Here is a 25,273-nt window from a genome sequence, read left to right as displayed (position 1 = left end):
TAGAATTCACCAGGGAGAAGAAACTAATATTTACTGGTTGAAATATGGCACAGAACAAAAAGGGCATAGAGGCTGAGGGTTTTCAGTCATCATTCAATACATCTTTGCACCCACAGAACAGAAAACAAACTCCAAAGATGGCCTCCAAAAGCATCATGTAACCTTTTTTTTTTTTTTTTTCTTCAAACAAACGTGGGATTTGGTGACGAGTTTCCACACGTTTCTTGAGAGACCTTGTCTTAACTTCTCCCCCTCCTCAGTAACAGATATGTAGAGGACAGAGATGCAGAAGAGGTAAAAAAAAAAAAAAAATCATATTTAAAGCACAAACAGTAGCTGCCACACTGATGCAACCATGCTTAGCTAGAAATACATTACTGTACCACTTGCTGTATAAATATACTGCATTTTTTTTTTTTTTTTTTTAAACTTCGAGCTCCAATGCTATAGTGAAATACACCTGAGTATTATGCATACCCATTATGCTCAATTGACCAGAGGGAAAGAAGAAAAAAAAAAAAAAACCCCCCATAAGATTTAATTGCGAAATACTGACAGAAGTAGTGGTTGGTTAAATAAATCCTAATGACGAGTAACTTTACTGCTGTCGCAAGAAAACCCACTTTCTGTATTCTTTTCAGTTTTTACTGGCTTGAATTCAAATGTACAAGACCCTTACGCGGTGGGAACACTTCATAACCCGATAACATCCACTTGACATTTTTCTAAAATCCAAGGGGCATGTTAAAAATAAGGCTCAAAGATTGGTTTTCATCCGACAGCGGCATTATGCAATATTTTCTTGAGAGTTAACCTACAAGTGTACAAACATCTGGACTAAGAATACCTCAAACACGCAACCTTATTGTTTTATTTTTAATTACAATATAAATTGCTCCTCCCTACTTCACTACAAAGCCCAGGTACCTGTTACTTAGCATTAAATTATAGTCAAGTTTCTTTTTTTCTTATGTTGTGCAATATTTCCTCACAAAGTTATTCGATACCCAAATTTCTGATATGTTCTACGTATCTTCTTAGCAGTAACTGTAATTATTATTGAATGGAGGCTGCATACAGAGCCAGTTGTCCATATTTAGAGATTACAATAAGCTTTTTTTTTTTTTTTTATCAATTCAAAATGCTGATAAAATAATTACTGTAAGTGAACAGTTGGAGGCATTCCCTCTTATTTTATTGCAATATCAAACCACTCCATCTACATACCGGCGCAATAAATGCTTTTTGTTATACAAATCTGTACTCTACAGATCATGAAGTTGTGATTTTAGTCCTTTTTTTGTGTGTAAATCCTGAAAAATGCCACACGCCTCACCTAAATATTAAACCCCACCACCACTCGGTAGGTTTGTAGTGTTTTATTAAGATGGGTCACTATACTGCCTTTGCACATAAATGCCTTTACATGTATAAGCATAAAAAAAAGCAACATAAAATGGCTGTATATGGTCCATGTCTCATTGGCTCATATTATCAAGGTTATGCTGAAAAAAAGGAGAATAATGTTTAAATGTCAGTAAAAGCAGATATGTGTACATTTCCAGAATTTTGGAACAAAACAAAAAACAAAAACAAATGGATTAATCCTTTTTTCATTAAAAACTACTAAAATTCTCAAAAGCCAACTGGTCTTACCCGTTTAAACTTACTGGGTATGTCACCGAGTGACACTGCGTCATTACGGCACTCTTGCTAAATGTCTTAATATTCTTAAATTGTTGTAGCCATGAACACTAAAACCAGCACTTTTATGACTACGGTGCTCTTGCAAATCACATGGTAATACCCACAAAGTTAAAATTTGGATTCAAAGATTCAGAGAATAACAAATCATCCCTATGACATGGACCCGGTGTACACATTACAGCCCTCTGCTTGGACACAATTTCTTCCCAAATGTGGTGCACAACCACCCATGTCATTGGTTTGGTCTTTCAGCACTCACAGAACTGTGGAATGGACTGGTGGATTCGGATCCTATCCATCGATGAGCACATATCTATTTGACTGGTCCAATATTAGATGCATCTTCAAGAGCCCGGGGTTCTATTTTTGAGTGTTTGGTTACAAAGTCCTCGCGTGGAAGAAGGACGGGAGGAGGAGACGACGTAATCGCAGTGAGGACTCAATGTACAATACATGTAGTGCAAAAATAGCAGAGTGTCTGTGTTCTCTTGCAGGTGAGATGCACAAACTTAAAATGTCTTGTACCTTGAAATGTAATGAACCGACTGTGATTATGTGATCTCCTCCTTCCTTGTTGCCTGCTCTGCTCTCCTCGTCTCGTCCTGCTCTTCTCGCCAACACAATCCCTTTAAACTCCTTCTCTGCTGTCTGTCATGCACACCCGTAGAAATCCATGTCATGTGTGTGTGTGTGTGTGTGTGTGTTGATCAGTAACAACTTAACTGGACGTATTGTACAGTAAGTGTCACTAAATGATCATGCGTTTTCAGACACAGGAGCCCCTGTGTGTGTGTGTGTGTGTGTGTGTGTGTGTGTGTGTGTGTGTATGTGTGAGAGAAAGTGTGCACAACCACCCACGCTGTTGACACGGTTATTATAAATATCCTTACATTTTCTAAACGCATTGACCTACGCTAAGGTTAAGATTTCGAAAGTGTCACAACATACTAGCCTGCATAGTATGTAGCATGAAGTAGGTGATGTTTTCTTAGTGTGTACTATGCTAATGTGGAAACAGTGGGACACGCAGCAGGATGGGTAACGGTCAGTAAGTGCTCTGCTCATAGCACTCACACGGAGACGTAACGACAGGGATGATGGACTGACTACTGCCCGACAGACAGCTACGCGCTGGAAGACGACTGAAAATGAAAAAAAAAGCGGATTTTAAAAAAAGGTAGGAAGGAAAGTCTATAGAAAAAAGTAATTCAGAAAGAGAATATCAAGAAATGAAATAACCCAAAAAATAAAATGCTTAATTGGTTAAAACGCTGTGCTGATATCTAGTTCTTAGAAATTTGGCAGCATAAGTCAATAAGTCTTTGTAGTGACTGAAGAAGATGATAATAAGGAATAAGTGCCTGATATTTTCCAGCCAACTGAGCAGCAGCAGCAGGAAGGACCACACACACCAGCACAACACAAAACAGGAGCAACTGACACCCGTGATTGGTCAAGAGTCCTTCTGGAGTTCCAATGACAGACACATCAAAAAGAAAGTGAGGAGATAAAATAAAAAATAAAAAAGCCATACAAAATAAGGTAATGACTGGTTGGCAAATGAAGAAAAAAAGAAAAGCAGCTTTTGTAAAAACGTTAGAGAATGTCGCATACTAACAATAACAATAATAGTAAAGTGGCTGTTGCACTTTAGTTTTGTTCTTGCAGACAGGTGCCGAGTTCCCATGGTTACCAGTGGGAGCCCGGGTAAGATTTGAGCAGTTGCATACGATGGTGGACTCCAGATCTGGTGGGAGAGAAGAGCAGAGGTACAACCTTGGTGATTTATTTAAGGATGCGTCAGACCCCTGAGGAAAATAGAGAAAATTAAATGTGAGGCAGAGAGAGACAACAGAGGAACACAAAGCAGGAGAGGACAGATGGAGGAGAGGAACATCGGGGTGGTGAGGAACACCTGAAAGAGGAGAAAGTAAACAGCAGGTGGGCAAGACACTCACATGATGGGTGGGCTCTACCAGTGAGGCGGTACGTAGCTGTACCCAGGTGTCCCTTGGGGCCTGTAGGTTGGCACAGTAACTGGGTGTCCTCCAATCTGAGCGTGCTGGGGCGTTGTCAGCAGGGTCCCTACAGGAAGGCACCAACACCATTAATGAGCTTCAGTCATTTTTAAATCCATCTGCTGAACGACTATAAAAAGGTATGGTTTGTTGCCATCGCTGCACATCATGACTCATGTTGACGTGATATCAGGATTGCATTTTAGATTTTTAGAATCATTCAAGCATTTTTGGTTTATTTCCCCTGATTTTGTTAGCAGCTAGGGGTGTACTGGTGCAACGAGCTGGATCGATATATTGAGTAAATGATCAACGATCCAATATCGTCGATGCAAATTAAAAACATCAATACATATCGCCCGCTAACGGCGACACACAACTATCTCCAGCGTAAATATACGACTTAAAATCACAGATTACAAAACGTCAATGGCAGCCAGTCATCTCTGAAGACTGAAATGAACAAAGCATGTTGGAGTCGGTGGTTCCGGTCGTACCTGCACTCATGGCCATGGTTGTCCCAGCTACCATCCCCATGGCAGCCATGCCGTTGTTGCGAGGAGCGGGGACGGGGGCAGGGTAGAGGGCTGTGGAGGGGATGCTGTTAGGCTGCACCACGGTGGTGTGATGGATCACATGTGGCTGAGCCGCATACACTGGCTGGGTATAGTACGCTCCCTGTCAGGACGGACATAAGGAAAGGGTTTATGATCCGTTTGTGTAGCATATATAAAAGCTTATTATTATTACATCTCACTGTTTATTTTATTTGGAGGAAGTCTAAGAAGAAGGTTTGGCTAGTCATACGAGTCATTTTCCACTGCAGGAACAAGCAGACAGAAAACACTCGTGCATTTCCCAATCTCTTCGTGCTTCTGCACTCTTCTTTTAAACAACCATTTAAAAAGAACAAAAGCCTGGCTTTGTGCCCGACTTCTCAAACACTGCTTTTTAACTTGTTGTCAGTATAACTTGCTTTATCTCCAGGGTTTTTCTGTGGAAATGCAAACTAAATGGACTTTTAGGATCGTGTTTGAGAGTTTAGTTTCTGGAGCTCATCGAGACGGCTAACCAAACACAAAACGACCTATCACTCAAATTCAAAGAGTTCTCCAATGTTATTAGTATTATAATAGTATTATAATAGTGTATGAACACAACACAAAACTGATCCAATTGATTCCCGAGTAAGAAATTCTCTTTTCAGTCTCTTCCACTGTAATTCATAACTATGGTGTCAATTTTGTGAAATTGCTTCACCCGATTGTACTAATTTGCTGTAAAGTGTAATCAACTAACGAGATACAATGAGCGCACAGTTAGTAAATTGATTGGGTTTAATGGCACAGCCAACTGAACAGATGCAACACGACAAATTATGATCAACATTTTTCAGTAGCAGAGTAGAGTGTGTGTCTCCAAGGAAAGTCGTCAGCTGTAATTCAGTATCCTTCCTTACCTGTGCGTATAAGTTCTGCTGAGGGTAGGCACTGCGGATGGGGTACATGGCTGTTGGGTATGGGGTGGGGCTCGGGGTGTAGGGAGGGGGCGCTCCATTTGACTGAGTTGGAGGCACTTTGTATGGGGTGCCTGCTGAAGTATATCCTAAATAGTCAAAAGAAGAAAAAAAAACTAAGATATATTACATTGGAGCAAACCACTTCATAAAGAATCCTCTCATAATCAGTCAGGTAATAATTCTTTGTGGGTTTTCGTCAATACAATCGACACCTCTCACATTCAAGCAGTCGTGTAATCTTTTGTTAATACAAAAATATTGATTATTGCAGCTTCAAGTTATTACAATTCACCATGTTACCACCATCTGAAAAGGCAATTCTGAACTGAACGTCCGTTCAATGTCATAAAATGACAAAGACAAAATCTAAATACTATTCAGAGTCTTAGTTGGTCTTTAGATACGGCATAAGGTAAAAGAAAGATGTGCCTTTATATATAAATATATAATATTGTGCCTTTTATAATAATAATGTAAAAATAAATCCTGAACAATATCAGGGTTGGTTGAGGACCAGAAGAAACTAAATTAGTAATATACTTAAACCATATCAGTGAGTCTCAAAAAATGGGAGAATGGGAGAGTTGGCTGCTATCCTTGTCTAACATTATAACATTGGGGGTTTTGGACTACTTGTATGATGTATTGCAGACCAAACGATAATATCAGTAGTTGCAGCAGCGCTGTCCAAACATTTAATATTTTGCATTTCCTACAAAATCCACCAGATGGTGGACTTTAGTCTCGAAACAATCCAGCAAAGGGTTATAAGAGTCTTAAAAGCCTCATTTCATTGGTCTGACCATGACCTTTGAAGATAGAATGTCTGCATTGTTTACTGCTAGAGACTGTAGTTAATGTATATGGAGTATAATCACCTTTTTTGGACCATACAGTCGTGCAACCTGCCAACCTTAGTAGCACACACATGATTCAAGTATGGCCACCATTTAACTGACACGTCAAAAAGGTTGAAAAAAAGCATACGGTCTATCGTAGGACAGTGAAGGCATCTGGTTCAGACCACAGCATTAATGTCTGCTGTTATGTGGGCTCTGCTCTGTGGGGTGCAGTACCTCTGAGCCACCACATGGAGGAGCCTGAAGGTCAAACATGCTACTAGCTAGTTGCTGCTGCAGAGCTTATGAAAGCGCTTCCCTCACACAAGGACAAGGGAACAAAGAGATGCTGGAGCTGCTATGTGTGTCTAAAAGTGTGTGTGCGCCTACTCACACACATGCATGCAGGGCATTAGAGGACAATGGCGTGTGACAATTAGACAAAAGCCTGATAGAAAACAGTTTGTCTATTCAATGGTCTTGAGAAATAATGACATTGACCAAGACACGTTTTTAAAATCAGAGTAGCTGGCTTGTCTGGAGGTTGATTTTTGTCTGGGACCCAAAATCTAAAGACTTTAATTTCACCATACATTAAGCGCTGCAGAATGCATATAAATACATTTGCAGTTAAACATTACCGCTGCCGATTTAAACCACAGCCTCAATAATTAGGTTCTTTCGTTGGAACCGAGCCGAGTGAGCTCTGCAGAAGCATACCTGATATTTTGTTAGACTTCCAAAAAGATAAAACCAAACTGGGGGAGGGGACGAGAGGAGAGGGGCTTCAAAAGCAGCACAGATGAAATCTACAAACCCACCCCGTCTTGGTGAGAGACTTAAAAATCAGGAGAATAGGAAACAATTTGAGTAGCTATCTCCCCCCTGCTTAATACTTTCAAAATATGTTTTTATTTCGGAGATAATCTACGTAATGCTATCAAGGACAAACGTCACTCATTTTATAACAAAAAAGGACTATCATTGTCCTTTCATTCTTGTTACCAATTTACCATCCCGTGCCTCTGTCTGGAACTAAATATCATCTTAAAGTCACAGAATTCATTGCTCATCAACATCTTATTGATTGCAAAGTAATATTTCTTTCACATTGATCTTTTACTTGTTTAATTTGTTGTCTGCCTATTGTCTGTTAATTGATTGCAGGTTTATTAGATTTGTGTGTTTGTTGTCTGATATTGTTAATTAAAGTTGACAGTTTGAGTTTGACATTGTAATGAGCCTCTTCCTTTCCATTTTGCAAATAGATCTTTTTTGTACATACGCATTATGATGATTGAAAAGTCTGTAAATAAAGCGGAACCCACTGGGACTTTGAAATTTGAGATTAGCACGTACTAGACAAGAATGTGTCGTTTTGTGCTTTTAAATCTTACATTTTGACGCCCATATTCAACGAATAACTAAGTCGAAAAGAAGCGTTGGTATAAAATGCTTTCAGGTGAGACTACAGACGGGTGGCAATTTATCTGTGGCCTCTAAAAGTATTACAAAAGACACCGTATAAAGAATTTCTTTTAGAATACCGACATATTATTCAATTACCGATTGCCAGAATGTTATTAGTTAAATGAAATCACTACTACATAGATGTTAGACCCATTTCATTTTATTCACAAGCTTGACTTTTGAACAACTCCAGTCGGATCGTATTGACTCGTCTGCGTTTCTAGGCTGAAAGGTTAAAGACCCCGACACATTAAACTATCTATATCTGTACAGACACACCATATCTGGATTGCACAGAGACAACTGTTATTCCCATCTGCTATGTGGACCAGAGCCTGAGCCCCAGCAGAGCACGTAACTGCTGCTTTAAAGGACACTGGCAGCTGTTCCTGGCCAGCTTCCCACTCCTTCACCATCAATGCCCTTTAGGCTGACATCACTACTTAATCCATACTGCTTTCACATTATTGCAACCCGTGTGGCGTGCTCAACAACCTCGTTTGCTCAAAATATACCGCGATGAAACACATTTTAAAAGCACGAGTGATTTTGGTATTGGATCAATTTTAGATGTTTTCATTTTCACACCAAAATGTTAATCACAACTCAAAAACAATATTTGCTTTTGGTTGTGTATGCATAAGCGATATACATTCAGTGCAGCACTGCAGAGCAGCAGACTAGATCCTGTGGCTTCAAATTAAAATTCCATCAGTGTCTAATTTATTTAACACATTAAGTGTTTTCCCAGCCTTAATCTGAAAAATGACTAACTTTCATTTCATTATTACCAACACGTTACTCAACTGCTTTTCAGAGTATGAACTGAATAATTACCATGATTACTCATCACCAACATTAACATATTTCTGAAAGTTATTCAAGATAAATTGGTGGCACATTTACTGGTTGTTCAAGGCTGTAAGTTTATAAATAGTTATTTTTGAAGAACCTAGAATCTGAAACTCAAGCCATACTCATTTGTTAACTTTTCCCCAGAGTTAATAAACGGTTAAGAAATCCCTTACTGCAAACAGTTTTTATTTTGAATAACCGTAACAGTATTGTAGAGTCAGGTTTGCACAGATGACGGCTGCATTATTGTTGTTTATACATTGACGCTCACCTCATGAAATGCTTCATTCTCAGTGGTAACCACACAATAATGCTCTCGATTTAGCCTGCACATTTGTTTATATTGTATGATTATTTCCTTATGTTTCAATTTGTTATTATCTTGCTCTGTATCTTTACATTTGCCTATTTTGTAGTGTGAAAATAAATAAATAAACAATAGGTAACAGTTTCATATCTAGTCAACAAAGCCACGCAGAATAAAATGTGGGTTAAAAACGTGATAATGATAAGAAATCATCTGCATGTCCCAGTGCATCTATGTGACATCCTTTACATTAAACTTCAATGGATACCCGACAGTCCCTTCCATCTTCCGTATAAAAATGGCAAACATCCAACTAATTAACTCCAAAAACATTGGGGTGAACTGACAGCAATTTCTCCCAAGATATTACCTTGTTAAACAGAAACAAAGTCATCAACCGGTGTGTGTGTGTGTGTGTGTGTGTTAGGGCTCACCTGGTGGATACCCAGGACTCCCTGTTTGATAGAGGTTGGGTGTATAGGTGGGAGCCGTGGCAGGATACCCTCCTGGATAGCCTGTAGGACATCACAGACAAGAAAGGAAAAAAAAAAAAGAGAAACCATAGCTGAACAGCGAGAGGACCACAGACACAGGTAGGCAGTATTTGGTTTGGAGCAGGATGTGCACAGATGGCGCTCATTAAAAAAAAAAAACTGTCTGAACCAATAACACAGTCGGCTGAATGCTTCTTACATACAGACGAGACACACCTGCCAATATAGTGTGGGAGGAGTAAAAAATTAATTAGCAATGCACGCAAACACGTGGGGGGGGGGGGTTAGAGATCTCTCACACACACATACACACGGTGCGAGATCGACAGTGTGAGAAAAAGAGGGGGAGGGGGGGAGAGAACAGGAGAGTTAAGAGACAGTGTGTAAATGAGCAAGTAGGGCTGGGTGATAATTTACCATCTTTCAGTGGAATGGTATCGTGAAGAAATCATAGATCAAGAGACACAATTACGGTGTCTAAATTGATAACAAGCATTTATACTTATTTTTACATTGTATAAATGAAAACAATCAACTAGTTTATTCAGTTGCACCCTAAGCATAATATTCTAGACTTGAGAAGGAGACAGCTGAGTGTTTGACGTGAAGCTTCTTCAACTGGGAAACTAACGCAAAATGATCATGTAAGCTGAACAGCTGCAGCGCGGCGTGGTTCAGAAGATTTAGAAACAAAAATATCTGCCGACTTGTTCAATTCATTAAATGCATTGATTCAAAGCCTTGCATTAAATGACACAATAGCACACCAGATGTTGTTACATCCCTATAAAAACACACTCAACTATTAGGATTAACAAGGCGTTTAAGTCTTATTGTTAAGAGCCTAAGGGAGGGACAGTTATGACTACGGCTCTTTACAAGTAGCAACTAATTGCATTTGCTTATTGACCAATAGAAATGTCTTAACAGTAGAAATTAAAATCAACCATTGCAGACTTTCCATTCTTACCTGTCAAATTATAGATCTGGTAACATCTGACTGTATTTCATTCACAATTATGTCTTTTGAGTAGAACAGCATTACACTTTTAAAGACTAAAATATACAAACAAGGTAATGAGAGCAGAGCTCAGTGTGAAATAGTGAACAATTATTATTTTAATGAAACTAACTGAAATTGTTCAAATCTAAATAGAAAATGACAAACCAACAATGATTATTATTATTATAGCCCCTTACTGTTGCATTATTCCTGCTGAGTGAACGTTTTAAGATTTATATCATTGACATTTTTTAAAAACATTTCCGACACCCACCTAAGCTTTGAATCATTTTTACAAAACCTTTAACAACGCTTTTAATTAACAATGTTCTAATCCTTGTTTCTCCCCAAACAATAACAACGCTCTTATTGTCAGATGCAGATTGGAAGACAGCCAAAACCACCAATTATCTGACTGACTGGTAGGATTTCAGGCATCAACAGAATAACTGTCTCAGACTTATTGGAAAAGCCAAATCTGAATTCTCGCTAGCATTTTTAATTTTTAAGTCCCGTTACAAAAGGGTTGTGATCCTAGTGACTTAAATAACTACAGAGCCATCTCAAAATGGTCCTGCTTAGCAAAATCTCTGGACTACAGAGTAAATTCTCAATTTAGTTTGAGTTAAGAAACACATTACAGTCAGATCAGTTAGGATTGGCATCAAGTGATAGCCCATCAAACAGCTGCGTTATGTGTACTTAACAATATTGTAGAAGCTATGGACCATCATCTCTGTGCTGCACTTTTCATAGACCTAAAGTATCTTATGCATTTGATTCAGACATCACTGACGCTCATGTGGAAAAAATGTTTAATCCCTACCGGGAAATAATCCCTGAAAAACATGCTGCTCCTCAGACCTTGTTATGTGCGTGTCTTCTAGCTCGCATGCAAACGTAAACTAAACAGGAGTGCAAGCACATGAATATAAACTACACCAGTACTCATTTTATTGCGTTTTTAAATCTGTGTGCAACTTTATACACAATCCAAAACATTAATCATTCCTGCAGGCACCTTTGACCTGCAGTTCCTACTCCGCACTGCTTTTTGGGAAATAAAAACCCTACGGCATACTGGACATAAAATGGACAGAAGGGAACTGAAATGACAGAGCAGACAAATTATCCCAGCTTAATGCTCCTGCATCAGGTTTAATATCAAGATGCAATTAGCAGAACCATCTTTGAAGGCACTCATTCACTGACTCAAAACTCAGCAGCAATGTTGCCACTTGCAGTCATCCTAAAAAACATGATTATCGTGGTATAGAGGATGATGAATGTGTGTGTTAGTTTTACCTGCAAAGGCCATGTTCTTAGGGTTTCCATAGGGGGTGCCAGGCTGAACGGGGCTGTAGACTGGATTCATAGCTGAAGCTAACCTGTTCTTACTAAGAAAAGAGACAGAGACAGTGGGGAGGAAAGGGAAGGGGAAAATGGAGGAGAAAGACGTAAGCCATGTAAATTGGAAACAAAATTGTTACGATCATCAAGCATAAGCACACACTCATCACACAAATAAATCCCAAACTCAGATTCTTAAGGCGACATCCAGCAGAAGGATTTTGCCTGCATGCAACAACAAACAAAAAAAATCCAACCCTGTGTATCCTCACCCTCAAGTAGGCTCAACGTAAGAATGTATTTAAAAACACAGACGTTTGGAATAAATGGGGCACAAGTACTGACAGAAAAGCACAAGTACGCATGGATCCACTGAAAATAATAGTTAGGTTTCCTGTGTGGCAGAATATACAGCTAGCCAAATGCTGCACATGTGCCTTATGTAACTACTGCACCAAACAAGGCAGGGCGAGCTCTACCAGCCTGATTTCCACAACAGAATTGAACGGAGGAATGGCTACTAAACATATAAAAAGGTGCTGGAAATGGTTGGGGAGAAGGTGACTAATAAAAATTAGCCATTTATACTACATCTCCCATAAGGCATTTTTCTCCACCGGTCTCACAATGTAGACGAAAAGACCTCGAGTGCTTCCACTTTCAACTTACCTCGTCATAGAGAATATGGGCATGGGAAATTGTGTGTACATGTTTGTGTGAGTGTGTGTACATGCGTGCCCCGTACCTCTTGTGCGTGTCTGGTTGATACATGAAACTGAATTTGTCTGTGGGATGCCCGCCCGCCATTCTTGCTGTATGCAAATGAGGAAGGAGTGGAAGTGGATATGCAAATCTGAAATTAAAACAGCGAGAGTTCATGATTACAACGAACACAGGAAAAGGAAAAAAAATAGCAAAAGAAGCAAGCACCAGTGCAACAGCAAATGGTTAGTGACCCCAGCAGGGAGAGAGAGTGAAGTAGACGGTGCGTTTGAGTGTTTGTGGTGACTGCTGTGTCGTAAGCCACCAATAACTGTGCGGAATACAGAACAGTGTATGGATAAAGCAATTTATGTAAATAGTGTGAAATGGACTGTGTTTGCTTCTATTTTTAAAACATCAGTGCGTAGTCAGTTTCTAGCATTACCGGCTGATAAAACAGGCTTGAGGTAACATTTCTCATTCCTGTGCATGTAAGGCCTATATGATGTGTGCATGTCCTAGAGAAAGCGAGGTACGAGTATGAGTGTCTATATATGTGATGTACACAACATCAAATACAAGCAGCAAAGCAAACGGTAAGACAGCCAAATGAAAAAGCACAACACACCCAGTGAGCGGGCAAGTGACGGGGAACTAAATATCGTACACATAGGCCGAGTCTTGCACAGAGCCATGAGTAAGCATGATCCAGAACCACACGAGCTTTGCACAAACACAGAGCGGAACAGCTGAGGAATAAATAAAGAGGAGGAAAGGTGTGTGTGAGCTGTGTCATATTTGAGTTTGTGTAGATCTTGTGTTGATTTGTTCTTCCGTTTCTGAAAGAGATGGGAGCCGGTATGTGGCGGCAGCGATCAGGCCGGTTCTGTCCGGTTTCCAGTGTGGCTTCGTCGTGTGCTATGTATACGACTGCGTGAAATATGTTGTGGCAAGCCCTTTGCACACAGCACATTACCCATTTGCCAGGTACAGACTATGAGAACTCCTTTGTCCAATTTGGCTTCCTGTATATTTGTGAAATGCATTGTACCAACAGACCAACTTAAATCTGACAGATCCGTGCTGGGCCTGTGCTGTCCAGTTAACAAATCCTTCAGGTGATTATAGCTTCACTGTCATAATTCCTGGGCATACACTTTACCGGTGATGCCAAACGGCACCAAGTGACAGTTCATATTAGGCAAGGAAGCATTTCAGCGCCCCATCCAGGAATACTGACGTCAAAACGCCCAAAGACAGCCAGCAGCTGAATGCGAGCACAAACACGTGGGTGCAGTTGCTTTCGAGTCGTTGTGTGCATATATTCCTTAAAAAAAACCACACATACCCCGAAAAATTATCAAAACATAAACCTGTGTGTTTGTGTAAAAACAACACTAGTGGTGATATGTTACCTCTGGTTCATTACCCAAATTCATATCTCATAACAAAAGAGCGTGTCAGGGGAATTGAGTAACCTATTGCTGAACACATCCCATAGTACCTTCCTCATTAATCTACTGTAACTCCTATGATTCTAATTCTTCCTCTGGGGCAACTCTGCCTCCCACCTTTCATTCCTTTCAGCCGTTCTTCTTCATTTAATTTATCATTAGTTTCTCAACCTCCCTTAATAAGTTTCTCTACCTGCAAACATTTGATTGCATGAAGATTAAAGCAAGATTCCACATCTTAACCGGATCATCTTAAAAAATATAACCACTGATTTTCCTAAAATGTCCTCAAACATCACTGTGTAAGTTTTAAAATTCAACAAAGTTAATCTGCAATGATCTGTACAATAAGCATGCACACGAGACGATTGGAACGTCATTAATATGCAGGTATTTGGTAATGAATCAAAGTGTTAGTCAAATTAAAATTGGGACAGCTGATGGTGCTAGATGAACGGTGTAGATGGTACAGTTCATCCCGAGTGGGGCATGGGGCCGAGTTGTTATAACAAATGTTACAAAAGAAACAGCCAATCCACCTAATTGTTATGATTACGAGAGATATTTTAGGCGTGGCTTTTTGGTATATTTTTCTAAATTAATTCACCATCATTGTCATAACTTAGTCTCATCATTTTCTTTTTGTTATTCTGTGGCTTCTCACGTCTTAACCGACGATTATTGATCAAAATCTAATTAAAAAGAAAGCAAACCATGTAAATGTTTTAAATAAAAAATATTACCGTAATCGGGTTGATATTCACGTGAGCTAAATTGTAATGCGCATGTAAATGTGTCGCGAGTGAACAATGGCCACCAACACATGGACAGGTGGCTAAGCTAACTCTGAGGTCTAGTGGCTGCAAACAACTCGTTACCAATTATCACTGTGCCTGAATAGAGTAGAGACGTGTGTGTGTTCATCTGTTACAGCCAGACAAACAGAGTGTATTGTGTGTGTGTGTGTGTAGGCAAAAGTGACGAAAAGTGAATGGGTGAGAACAAGAGGGGCACCACAATGCGTCTAATGAAGGTGTGTGTGAGGAACAGAGGATGGCAGAAATGCATGTGATGAGTAGGAGTGTCTGACAACTCCCTTTGTTTTCAGGGGGAGAGGATGATGAGGCGCTTCAGGCTCTCTATTCTTAAAAAAAGCCTCTTTCTATCCAGAAGACCTTCTGCTCGACAGACCACCATCTACGATTGTAAAAGACCATTCTCCAGAGGACATTCACCATAAAAGACACAGTACATTTATTTGGAGGACAGTGCAAAGGGGCAGAGACGAGTGTAGACATCTCCATGGTTTTCAACCATTTTTGGCGCTTAAGGCGTGCTTCATAAAAAAGGAACAGAACTAAAAATGACACTGTATTGTTGGTTGCCTGAAAATATCAATAAAACATGCTTGCTTATAGATAGACACCAGCAACCAGCAACTGCTGCTGGGCACTCGAAGCCAAGGGTTTGGGTAGTGTGCTCCCATTGAAGTGTAAGCTCTTAATTATTTTGTTGTGCTACACTTTTTCCTGTAAAAAAAAAAGAAAAGAACAATCTGCCATTTTGTAAACTTGTGTTATATTGAGTAGTCTGCTAATTATTTTGTCAATCAATCCGTAAGAACTTTAGAAAATATAGTGAATACTTCCAGTTTTTCATGATGCTAATTTTTCAGAACCCTTCAAATGGTTATTCTAAATAACACTCCCAGACCTAAAAAAGACATTACATTTAAAGACGATCCAAGCAGCAAATACTCATAATTATAGATAATCACAATAGTAATTACTTTTCTGTCAATCAAGTAATGGACAAGTGTTAAATGTGATTAGCCAAACTGACGCTAAGTAGTTTTTGAAGCATAACTGACAGAAAGCCTTTATTGTGAGGGAGCCGCAGGTGCCAGCAGCCACCGAGTGCTAACTCGTCAAAAACAGTTGATCTGAATCTAGATTTGTGAGTCTTTCGTTGGCACCTACATTACAATTCACCTGCTTTTTTGTAAAATTGTATCCATCTTTTCCACTCTTCTCTCCTCGATACAAACCCAGACTTCTAAGACTGCAGGGCTCGCGGTAACAACCCTCCATCGGTTAAAAAGGCTGCAGCTCACAGCGGACTCTGGCCGTGATGATCAAAATCGTTTACTCATTTGCTGACAGCTTTTCGCCTTATGACAATCAAACCAGTTGTTTTACAATAAAAACATCAGAAAATTGTAATCAAAGCATATTATACATTTACCAGACCCAATGTGACTTATTCAAATCCCTTGCTTTATCCCATTAAACAATCCAAAACCCAAAGATATTGAAATTACTATAATTAATGACAATAAAGAGCATGATCAGATCACTCATTTTTGAGATGGTGGAACCAGCAAATATTTGGCACTTTTGTTTGACGAGTGTCTGAAGCAATTAAATGATTAACAATACGGAAATTATTTCTGTCGACAGACTTCTCATTTCAGCTATAATTGCAACCTTCAATGCGGACATCAATGTGTATAGGGCGCTCCGTCTAGCACAAGAACACACACGCGCTGACATTATCAAGAAGACCTTCCAGCTCAATGGCTTAACCAGAGTTATTTTTCAGGACTTTGTTAAGCTTAAACTCCATTAGTGGGACTTCATTTGGGCTGAACTCACAAGCTATAGCCTCAAGGCCTGGACACAAAAACACAGCTTGCGAGTCTGCATGCTAACAGTGCTGGGTTTATTTGTGTGCGTCCATCTTTAAATGTTTTGTATGAGCTCAGTAATGTGGAAAACAGCTCTTGCTTTGATTCAGATCTTCAAAGATTATGCCAACGTATTTAATTAGTGACGAGCATATTAATATAAAAATGTGCATGTTGCAAAACAATAATGTTGGTTCCACTCCATAAAGGGAGATTCCTGCAGCCCAGGGGGACCAAAAGAGGTAATAATGAGGGAGGAGGATTGTGAAAGAATAAACCTCTCACTCACTCACTCACTCACACACAGTCTCTCTCTCTCTCTCTCTCTCCCTCTCACACACACACACACACAAAGAGCTACCGTTCCTGGAGAACATGTACAATACAACACAACCCCCACACCGACTCAATCCTCCCACATAATACCTCACCAGGCATCTACTCTTTAAAGCAACAAATCAAAACTGGTGGGCGTCATCACACTTCAGCACAGGAGAGAATAGCTGAAAAGCTTTTTATTTTTTAATCCTCACGAAGGCAGCGTTTCACTTGGGTCATATGAAAAGGAAACCGAAATAAAAACCATAAGACTATAAATTGCTGAGTGTAATGTGGTGCGTCAATAGTATTTATTTTTCTTAGGGACCATATAATATTCAAAATATCTACCGAGATAATGAGTCACACATTTAAGATACTTCCAGTAGGTGGTCTTTTCCTATTTGTTGATTTTATAACAACATTATTTTTAGCATCGTTTCTGTGGAGCTGAAACAATGAGTCCATTTACAGACAATTTAAAATCAGCAATGGTTAATCGTTTCAGACCCTTTTTAAAGCAATAAGGCCAAACATTCACTGGTTCCAGCTTCTTAAATGTGAAGGCTTTCTTGATTTTTACTGTCTTCTATGATAACTGAAAACCTTAAGACAAAACAAGCCATTTAAAAATGTTACATTGGGATTCTGGGAAAATGTTATGGCCATTATTCATCATTTTATGATATGATATTGACCAAACGATTATACAAGAAAATAACTGGCATATCATAGATAATGAAAGTAATTGCTAGTTGCAAACCTACTGTACTACCAACCATTGACAATCAACATTAACACTGCATTAAAGCATCGTTTCACATTTGAAGTATTTCTCTTTGACATTTCTAGAATACATTGTGGCCATGCAGGTTTTCAGGGCCTTTAATACAACAGCATATGATATCTACGAAAACACAGGCCCAAGGGACAGACCAACTAATAGCGCATGCAATCACAGTCAGAGCTGACATCCATAATCAAGCCCGAGACCAAATCCATCTTACTGAAGTGCTCAAAGGCAGTGTGATGGAATCAGAAATCCCCCCCCTGCCTTCCAGACAATCAGACCTGCCCTGCAGCAACGCGCTCCAAACAGCCCTGGGCTATTTTAGATCTAGGACAGCTCTATACATTTTGGGACAGCATCTCCCCTTTTCTGTGTGCCGGCTTCCTCCTCCTCTATTTTCCGTTTCAAAATCATCTCATCAGTCACACACCTCATGGGTCTGTATCCCTGGATTATGTGACAATATTGTGCTGGCCCACTGAAAATTGGAAATGTTACCATGAAATAAATACCCTTCAACATTATCCATTTATGGAGATTTCTACCCCTGCTGTGGTCCTTGGTTACTAACAAACATTTAGGAAGGGCTACGTAATAGTAATTAGTGCTGAAGGTTTATGGAATTGACACAGAGGGTCAATATTTTTGCTATGATAGTTATAATTAAAATGTATGATTTCATGATCCAGAATGAAAGTTAATTGTGTTACAGTCACTGTGTTTAAAAGGGAACAGAGAGGGTGGTGACAAGGTGTTCCCACCTACGAGTCTTTATTTAAGTTGTTAATTAGAAGCTCCTGTCTAACTTTCTTAAAAAGGGAGCATCAAGCAATTTGACTTTTTAATGAGTTCTTACAACAACTAGGGAATTATAGCATCGATCGGCCTGAACGATACTGGAAACAAGCCCGGAAGTCTACGGCCATGTAGAAACAAGATGATCAATGGGATATTTTACAGACTAACGTGTAGTGCATATCTGGTTGCAGAAACCCAAATGCCCAACAAGACTTCCCCCAATTTAGCTGCAATTGTATTAACCCATGCCTCCATCATAGACAAGCTATAATTACAACTGTACATGGTATAGCTTAGCAAGTGCACCCCCAACACTGATCACTTATGTTATAAGAATATAAAAAAAGGCACTTGTGCATCCATGGCCTGTTGCAGTATCTTTCCGTGTGTTTGACGACAAGGCACACTCAATGAATGCATAAAGCTCAAAGGTGCTTCAAATCAATTAATGAACTGTGTGCATCAAATCTTATCAATAACTTACAAATGCCACATTGACACAATTAAGATGGGAGCGCAAATGAGCTGATGGCAAGACCAGAGACCTTATTTGGCCACGAATCTGATTACGAATTTGAATTTAAAAGAACAATTTAGACAATGTTGTTGGATTTTACTATGGAAAACACTATAACCCTGCAGAAAACTTGTAAGCTTCGGGCCCATTCCAAATTGTGAGCATCTGTGGATTCCCAGTTCTGAATAATTTGACGCAAGGAGGTACAGAGGAAAAACACACAAGCACAGACATAATTTCACACCAGCTTTATGAGTTAGAACTTGGCAATTAAACCCATGATAAACAATCAATCTCCGGGCAATATAAACAGCAGACTGGCATTATTGCCTGCGGTGGAGGTGGGACTTGACAAACACAGGGGGGGGGGGAAGCCATAATGTTGTCGTTAACATAGCAAACAGTAATATTTTACTGCCTCTGTACAAAATCGACATTAATAATGAACTTAAGAGTTGCTGATCGATGCCAGTCACACAGATTTTTCAAGCGTTCTACACATACAGAGCCAACTAGCTCTTCTGTAAAACAAATATTCTTAGTCCAGGTTCAAGCTATTGTTACATATCGTACTTTTCAGCCCAGTATTTGCAGCCCGCAAGTTTTTACATTACACACTGTTTTGGGAACAGCCAACACGTCACATCTGTATCTCCTCAAAACAAATCCTTTCTTCTTCACCGGGCTCTGTAGGTCTTTTCTAACAAATGTACCTGTAAGACAAACTTAAGTGAATGTTTACAGTTTAGAGAGTTTATGCACTAAGTAACCTAACACTATGTTACAGAGAGATATAAAAATAAGTATTTACCTGAGGGAAATTGTAAATGAAAGCAGGAAAATTGAATTCTTGGTTGCTGAAGTTTTTCCATTTGTCCTTCTTGAGCATTGTTAAGTTTTTGGTTTAGAGGCGGTTATTGTGGCGATACTCACGATAGAATTAAAGCTAAAGTCGGTTAGCAGAGCTGAGACGGCCGTGGAAGACCAGAAACATGGCCATCTGTGTTTGGAGTTGGTGGGCGGTGCCTGCTCAGGCCTGTGCGAGCTGACAAATCAGAGATAACCGGGCTTTATGAGAAGGGGGCATGGATGTATTAAAAGAACTGGATACAGCGTTGGAGCGTTGAAAGTTGCTTAGTGGAGCATGAAGCCAATGGGCTGGTAATCTTCCAGCGTTCTTCTGCATCCATGGGGCTCATAGAGCATGCGCACTTGCTTTTTTCCTTAAACCTCGCCATGGCTTAGTCACATGAATGGAGGGGGGGAGAAACAACTCTGGATTTGGCAAAATAAGTGCTATTCAAGGTTTCGTACTGGGAAGTTGATTTACTTAAAAAAATAATTATACGCCGATTTACAGACATGTCTGACCCGATGTAAGTCAATGGGGGAAAGTCTTTTTGGGCCACATGGCATCACGTGACTCACACGGAAGTTGCAATTCCACAGTTCGGCCACTACGAAGATTTGCTTCAACATCTGGCACACTTCCTGGGGGCTTGGAAATGGGCCTTAAATAGACAGCTGCTAAAACGGACTGTTTGACAAAAAGAGGTGCTGCAGCAATGGATAGCACTTCTTATGTTTTATTAACATTAAAACGTTTTAAATAATTCTTGTAAACTCCTGAAATAAAAGAATTAACATAACTATTAGCATAATATGTCAACTTTAGGACCACTGCTATAAATGTACTTTTAACCTTGACCGGAATCCAGCCAAATTTATTTTTATTTGTTTACTAGGCTGTCACTTCACTCTACACAATTTGTCTACTTTTTTCCAGCTGGTTTAAGAATACTTTAACTTGTAGGGGATTTTCCATATAGGTAAAATTAGATGCACGTTCATTTTGAACACTGCTACTGGACTACAGCATGAATAAATACTATTGATCTTGATTGTCTACTTACTGAGGAATCAGTAATGATACAGCAGCCTGCAGCGCAGACACATGTTTATATACATGTGTCATGTGTGTATGTACACAGTTGCCGCCCCCCCCCCCCCCTATATGACTGACAGCTGAATGCATTACAACGTCGCCTCCAGGGATCTGTTCAACCTTTTATTCTAGTCCTATATTCCCATTGACATTTCTCACCTGCCACTGTATATATGCAGACACACACACACACACACACACACACACACACACAAAACAATACGCTTATCTCACTCAAACTTCCAGCATGTAGTCCACCTATAACTCTTAGCATTAATTGACAAACTATTTAAATTAGCCTAATGCTAGAGTGCAACCAAATATTATTCCTAAACTACAGACCAGAATACTATTTTAGATTAGCGCCAAAATGCAATATAAATTAACAGCCAAATATTCTTTTTTTCAGTTAATCAGTTTGTCTATTTTCATGCAAATCAATTAATAAAAAAAGAAGATAATTAGATAACGGATATAATAGGTAGTTTGAGCCCCAGTTTTAGTCATTTGAATACCACTGAATTTCATCATGGAAATTATTTACAATGATAAATGAATTTTGGCGGTATTCAAATATGGCAACCTTGTTGTCAAACATCACTGACCAGACTTACCAGCTAGTCTAACCACCCAAATGTTTGTATCTGCTATTCTCCATTTAAAAAATGTTGGTCATCAAGTCACGGGATTGTCGACTGGACACCAAAGGAGGGTGAATTTGGAAGCCGCGTCTGTAAGCATCTCTTTCACTGATCTCTGATGAGCAACTCATTAAGTGGTTCAGACCACACGGGACTGAAGTGCTATAAAGACAATAGTCTGTTAAAGAACCACTGACTCTTGTAACATTAAGTGACTCCAGCTTTCTATAGTCTGACAGTTTTACGGCGGCATTGTACTGCCCACTCTTAATACATACGAGACTGCGCTCAACGCATGCCAAATCCCATACCCCCCTCCACTTCCTCTAGCATGGCAGACAGGGGTCACCTTAGACTGAAGATGAAACTGAACTAGCAAATACACTTTAACTGATGGTAAGCACAGACTAACTCTAGTTATTAATCCTCTGCACAAATATAGATTTACTTTAAATGCCACCAATGTACTTAATTGCTCAAGGATGACCATTGTCCTTGTATTTAATGAGCCTTTATTAGGATGATGCAATTCTGCCGGATGCTTCGAGTCTTAAAAAGATTGTGCACACCCTTTATGATTTCCCGTTGTATAGAATCATTATGACTAACGTTGTTCGGCATCATGAAGCATAACCTAAATTTAAAATAAATAGCATCACTGAATGTCTAACATACATAGAGCAGTGTGCTTCTTCCAGTCTCTGCAGAATACCATTTGCATTGTATACAGATCATTTAAAAAACTGTGCGTCTCTGGTGAGGGCCAAAAACAGTACTATCTCAGAAATCCCTTCAGACAGATAAGGATTCTTGAATTAAATAGGATTAGTACTCAATGTTTAAAGCAGGTAATCCCCCCAAAAAAAGAGATGATCGTGAAGAGGATTCATTTCACTGATAAGACTAGTCATAAGAGAAGAAGAAAAATGCGCCTTTAGCATTTTGTGTAATCCTGTCTCTTTTGAACTATGTGAGGCTCAGTTTAGTTTTTGTATTCTGTCAGTGAGTACAGCGACACCCTGTTTGACTGTTCCATCTCTACTACAGCTGAACGATTAGTTGCCCGAAGGGAAATCTAAAGAATTTTGATAATGAATGAACCGTTTATTCTAAACACTGTCCATGTCAAGGATTGTCATTGCAAAATAAAAATATTTTGTTTGAGAGAGTTGGTCAAACCAAACAAGCTATTGAGATGTCATTGTGGGCTTTGAGAAATTGCAATGGTCATCAGTCACCATTTTCTGACAGTCTGTAGACTGAATAACTGTTTAATCTAAAACGGGTCAGCAAATAAATCCAACACAGGAAATAATAATTAGTTGCTGCCAAGATAAATCTGTATTTTGCTTTTGTAAAACTTATTCTGACAGGAGCTGGAGTCTTGATGAAACCAAAACTTATCAAGAGGAACCACATGTTTATTATGAGTGGTGGTTATACACTTTGTGAAGGTTTACCATCTAAATCCAGTGTGCACATATTTACATATGCAGAACAGACGCAACACTTAAATTGTATAAACATTTTTCAGACACACCACTGGTGCAACACAAAACTCCGTTTAAAACAAATGTGTTCCCCTTCAAAAAACAATTGTTTTGTTCATTACGGTGGCTGTAGTCTGAAGGATACAGCCTAGCATGCATGCATTTGGATTTACCACCACATCAGTAGTTAATATGTAGTTATATATCCATCAGAGTATGGCATGTGCTGGCAGTACACTGCATTCCTGAGATAGAAAGCAACGCCAAAACAGCCATGGTTGGACAAAAATGGTCACACTCAAACAAGCTTAAGACACCATTTTGAAAATCCACCGATTTCTAGATAACAACTCCGAGATGCCATCTTGCCAATTATCACCAGATTAGCTACCGTTAGCATTGGCTATTCAACCATTCCTAAGCACCTCAATGCAGGAATATGTGAGGCTCACATAATAGTAACGTTAGCTTGTCTGCTAGCCTAAAAAGACAACTGCTAACCCGTAGCATCCCTGCATCCCTCGGCACACGCTGCTCAAATGGCTAATTAGCAAGCTAGCTGGGTAAAGATTAGCAAAAAGACAATAAAAACACTCACAGTAAATCAGATTGAATTGCACCGCAACAACAGCAGGCTACATTTACCGCCTGTAGGCAAACCACTAACGATAAAACCTTTTCCGACCAGACAACTAGTATCAATTTGTTTTCGCTTTTTAAACTAGCCCGTTTAGCTTAGCCTGCTAGTTCCTCCACTAGTAGCCACCACGGAGGACAATTGAAGGGATACGGAGAGAAGAAAAAGAGAAAAAACGAACAACTAGCAAGTCGACACATGGACATTGCTGCCCTCCACAATAAACATCGGACGAGACTTACCAAAGCCACTCGGTCGAACAAAAAATGATTCCCGTGTGCGTACGTGCTTTCTCCTGTGTGTCTGCTCTGCCTCGGGTCGGTGCGGACTGGCTCTGCTACAGCAGCGTTTTGTCGGACCAGTGGCGCAGAGAAGACAGCTTTCACCCGAAGAGACGGCCACCGTGTGGGGGATGGGGATGCACTGCCGGGAGGGAGAGAGGAAGGGAGGGATGCAGGGATGTAAGGAGAGAGGAGGGGGGGTCCCACCGATAACATATAGTGGAGAGGCTTTGATAATAGCCACATAGTAATATATATATATATATATATATATCGATGTAGTTCTGATTCATAAGCAAAAGAAAAACAGCAGCTAATGAGTGACAGAATAGCCTTACTTTCTGTTTTTCAGTTTGACTGATATTACTTGTCTTACGCTCAATCATTAAATAATGGAGCATTTGATTTTAATAGTTAATGCGACTATTAAAGGCTAGTCTACTAATGCATACATAATACATACTAGATGATGTAGATAAAGGAAAATGGTTTAATTGATAGGCTATTGCTGTATATTCACACTGTTACTTCTTTGTTCTGTGTTGTATGTGTTCGCACTTTATTGATTGAGTCCGTGGTTTTTGTGTTGATAAGCGATGACCAATATCAGTATGTGATTACATATGTTATTATTGTTATTACCTGTAGTGGTATTAGTGTATGTTTTACAAAATCCGGCTTTTATGTATCTCTGTAATCAACATTTCCAGGCAGGAAAGTGTGTTATTTGGTCAATAACACTGTGGTGTTGAAACGGTACTGCAACATGGCTGCAAGTTCACGTTCACTAATTCAGAGGCTTTTGCTGAGTACATGAGCACAACCACAAATGTGGCTTCACAGCAAGGCAACTCCATCCAGTGGTGATGAGTTACATTGCACCACTGTGACTCAATTGTCTAAACATGCACGACCTGGAACCCTGCCTACCTTGTGTATAGGCTGTATATTGTAATGTTTAATGGACACAGTTTTAGCTTGAAGGCAATTAATTTCATTTCTTATTTTATCTATTTTATTTCAAACTTTTTAAAATAATTGTACAATTTTAATGCACCATTAAAACAAACAAATCATCTGTCACTGTCAATATAAATCATACTCGATGTATATAGTCTAGGCTATATAGACATGTATACATGAACATATTGTACATAATCATCCAGTTTTCAGTTTATTCCTTAGCACTGTTTGTATAATTTACAATTTACAAAATGTTGATGTCTTATTTTATTGTTGGTCATTGGTGCTTTTTATATATTTTATCCAACATTTATATATACCCCTATTTCTTCCACATATTTATTTACACAATTTGTTGAGCTTCGTTGTCCTTGTTCCTAGATGTTCTATTATATATATATATATATATATATATATATATATATATATATATATATATATATATATATATATATATATATATATATAAATATATATATATATATATAT

At 39.2% G+C, this 25,273-nt stretch overlaps 1 protein-coding gene across 4 annotated transcripts; it reads right to left on the bottom strand.

Annotated features, from left to right (window-relative positions):
* Nucleotides 1-351: 351 nt before the first annotated feature.
* fam168a (family with sequence similarity 168 member A) lies at nt 352-23,932 on the bottom strand. 4 transcript variants are annotated; one of them, XM_029446014.1, is made up of 8 exons: nt 23,783-23,932; nt 12,308-12,415; nt 11,518-11,609; nt 9,150-9,230; nt 5,185-5,330; nt 4,223-4,403; nt 3,666-3,792; nt 352-3,454 (listed from the first exon to the last, which is right to left on the bottom strand). In XM_029446014.1, the coding sequence occupies exons 2-7, from the start codon at nt 12,367-12,369 to the stop codon at nt 3,680-3,682; spliced, it is 675 nt and encodes a 224-aa protein (XP_029301874.1). In that variant the 5' UTR covers nt 12,370-12,415; nt 23,783-23,932; the 3' UTR covers nt 352-3,454; nt 3,666-3,679. The 4 variants fall into 4 exon arrangements, with proteins under 4 accessions (XP_029301874.1, XP_029301875.1, XP_029301876.1 ...); XM_029446015.1 differs by having other exon boundaries at nt 11,518-11,600; XM_029446016.1 differs by lacking the exon at nt 12,308-12,415.
* Between the last annotated feature and the right edge of the window lie 1,341 nt (nt 23,933-25,273).

The sequence above is a fragment of the Cottoperca gobio genome, chromosome 13 (genome assembly GCF_900634415.1).
Source record: "Cottoperca gobio chromosome 13, fCotGob3.1, whole genome shotgun sequence".
In the NCBI taxonomy this organism is placed as follows: Eukaryota; Metazoa; Chordata; class Actinopteri; order Perciformes; family Bovichtidae; genus Cottoperca; species Cottoperca gobio.
This window is presented reverse-complemented; position numbering and strand designations above follow the sequence as displayed.

Excerpts from the sequence above, each read along its gene's own strand:
- fam168a (XM_029446014.1), bottom strand. The coding sequence starts at position 12,369 with ATGGCGGGCGGGCATCCCACAGACAAATTCAGTTTCATGTATCAACCA. Across the intron at positions 5,331-9,149 it reads GAGTCCTGGGTATCCACCAG|GATATACTTCAGCAGGCACC; the intron begins GTGAGCCCTAAC and ends TTGACTATTTAG. Across the intron at positions 4,404-5,184 it reads AGCAGAACTTATACGCACAG|GGAGCGTACTATACCCAGCC; the intron begins GTAAGGAAGGAT and ends CCGTCCTGACAG.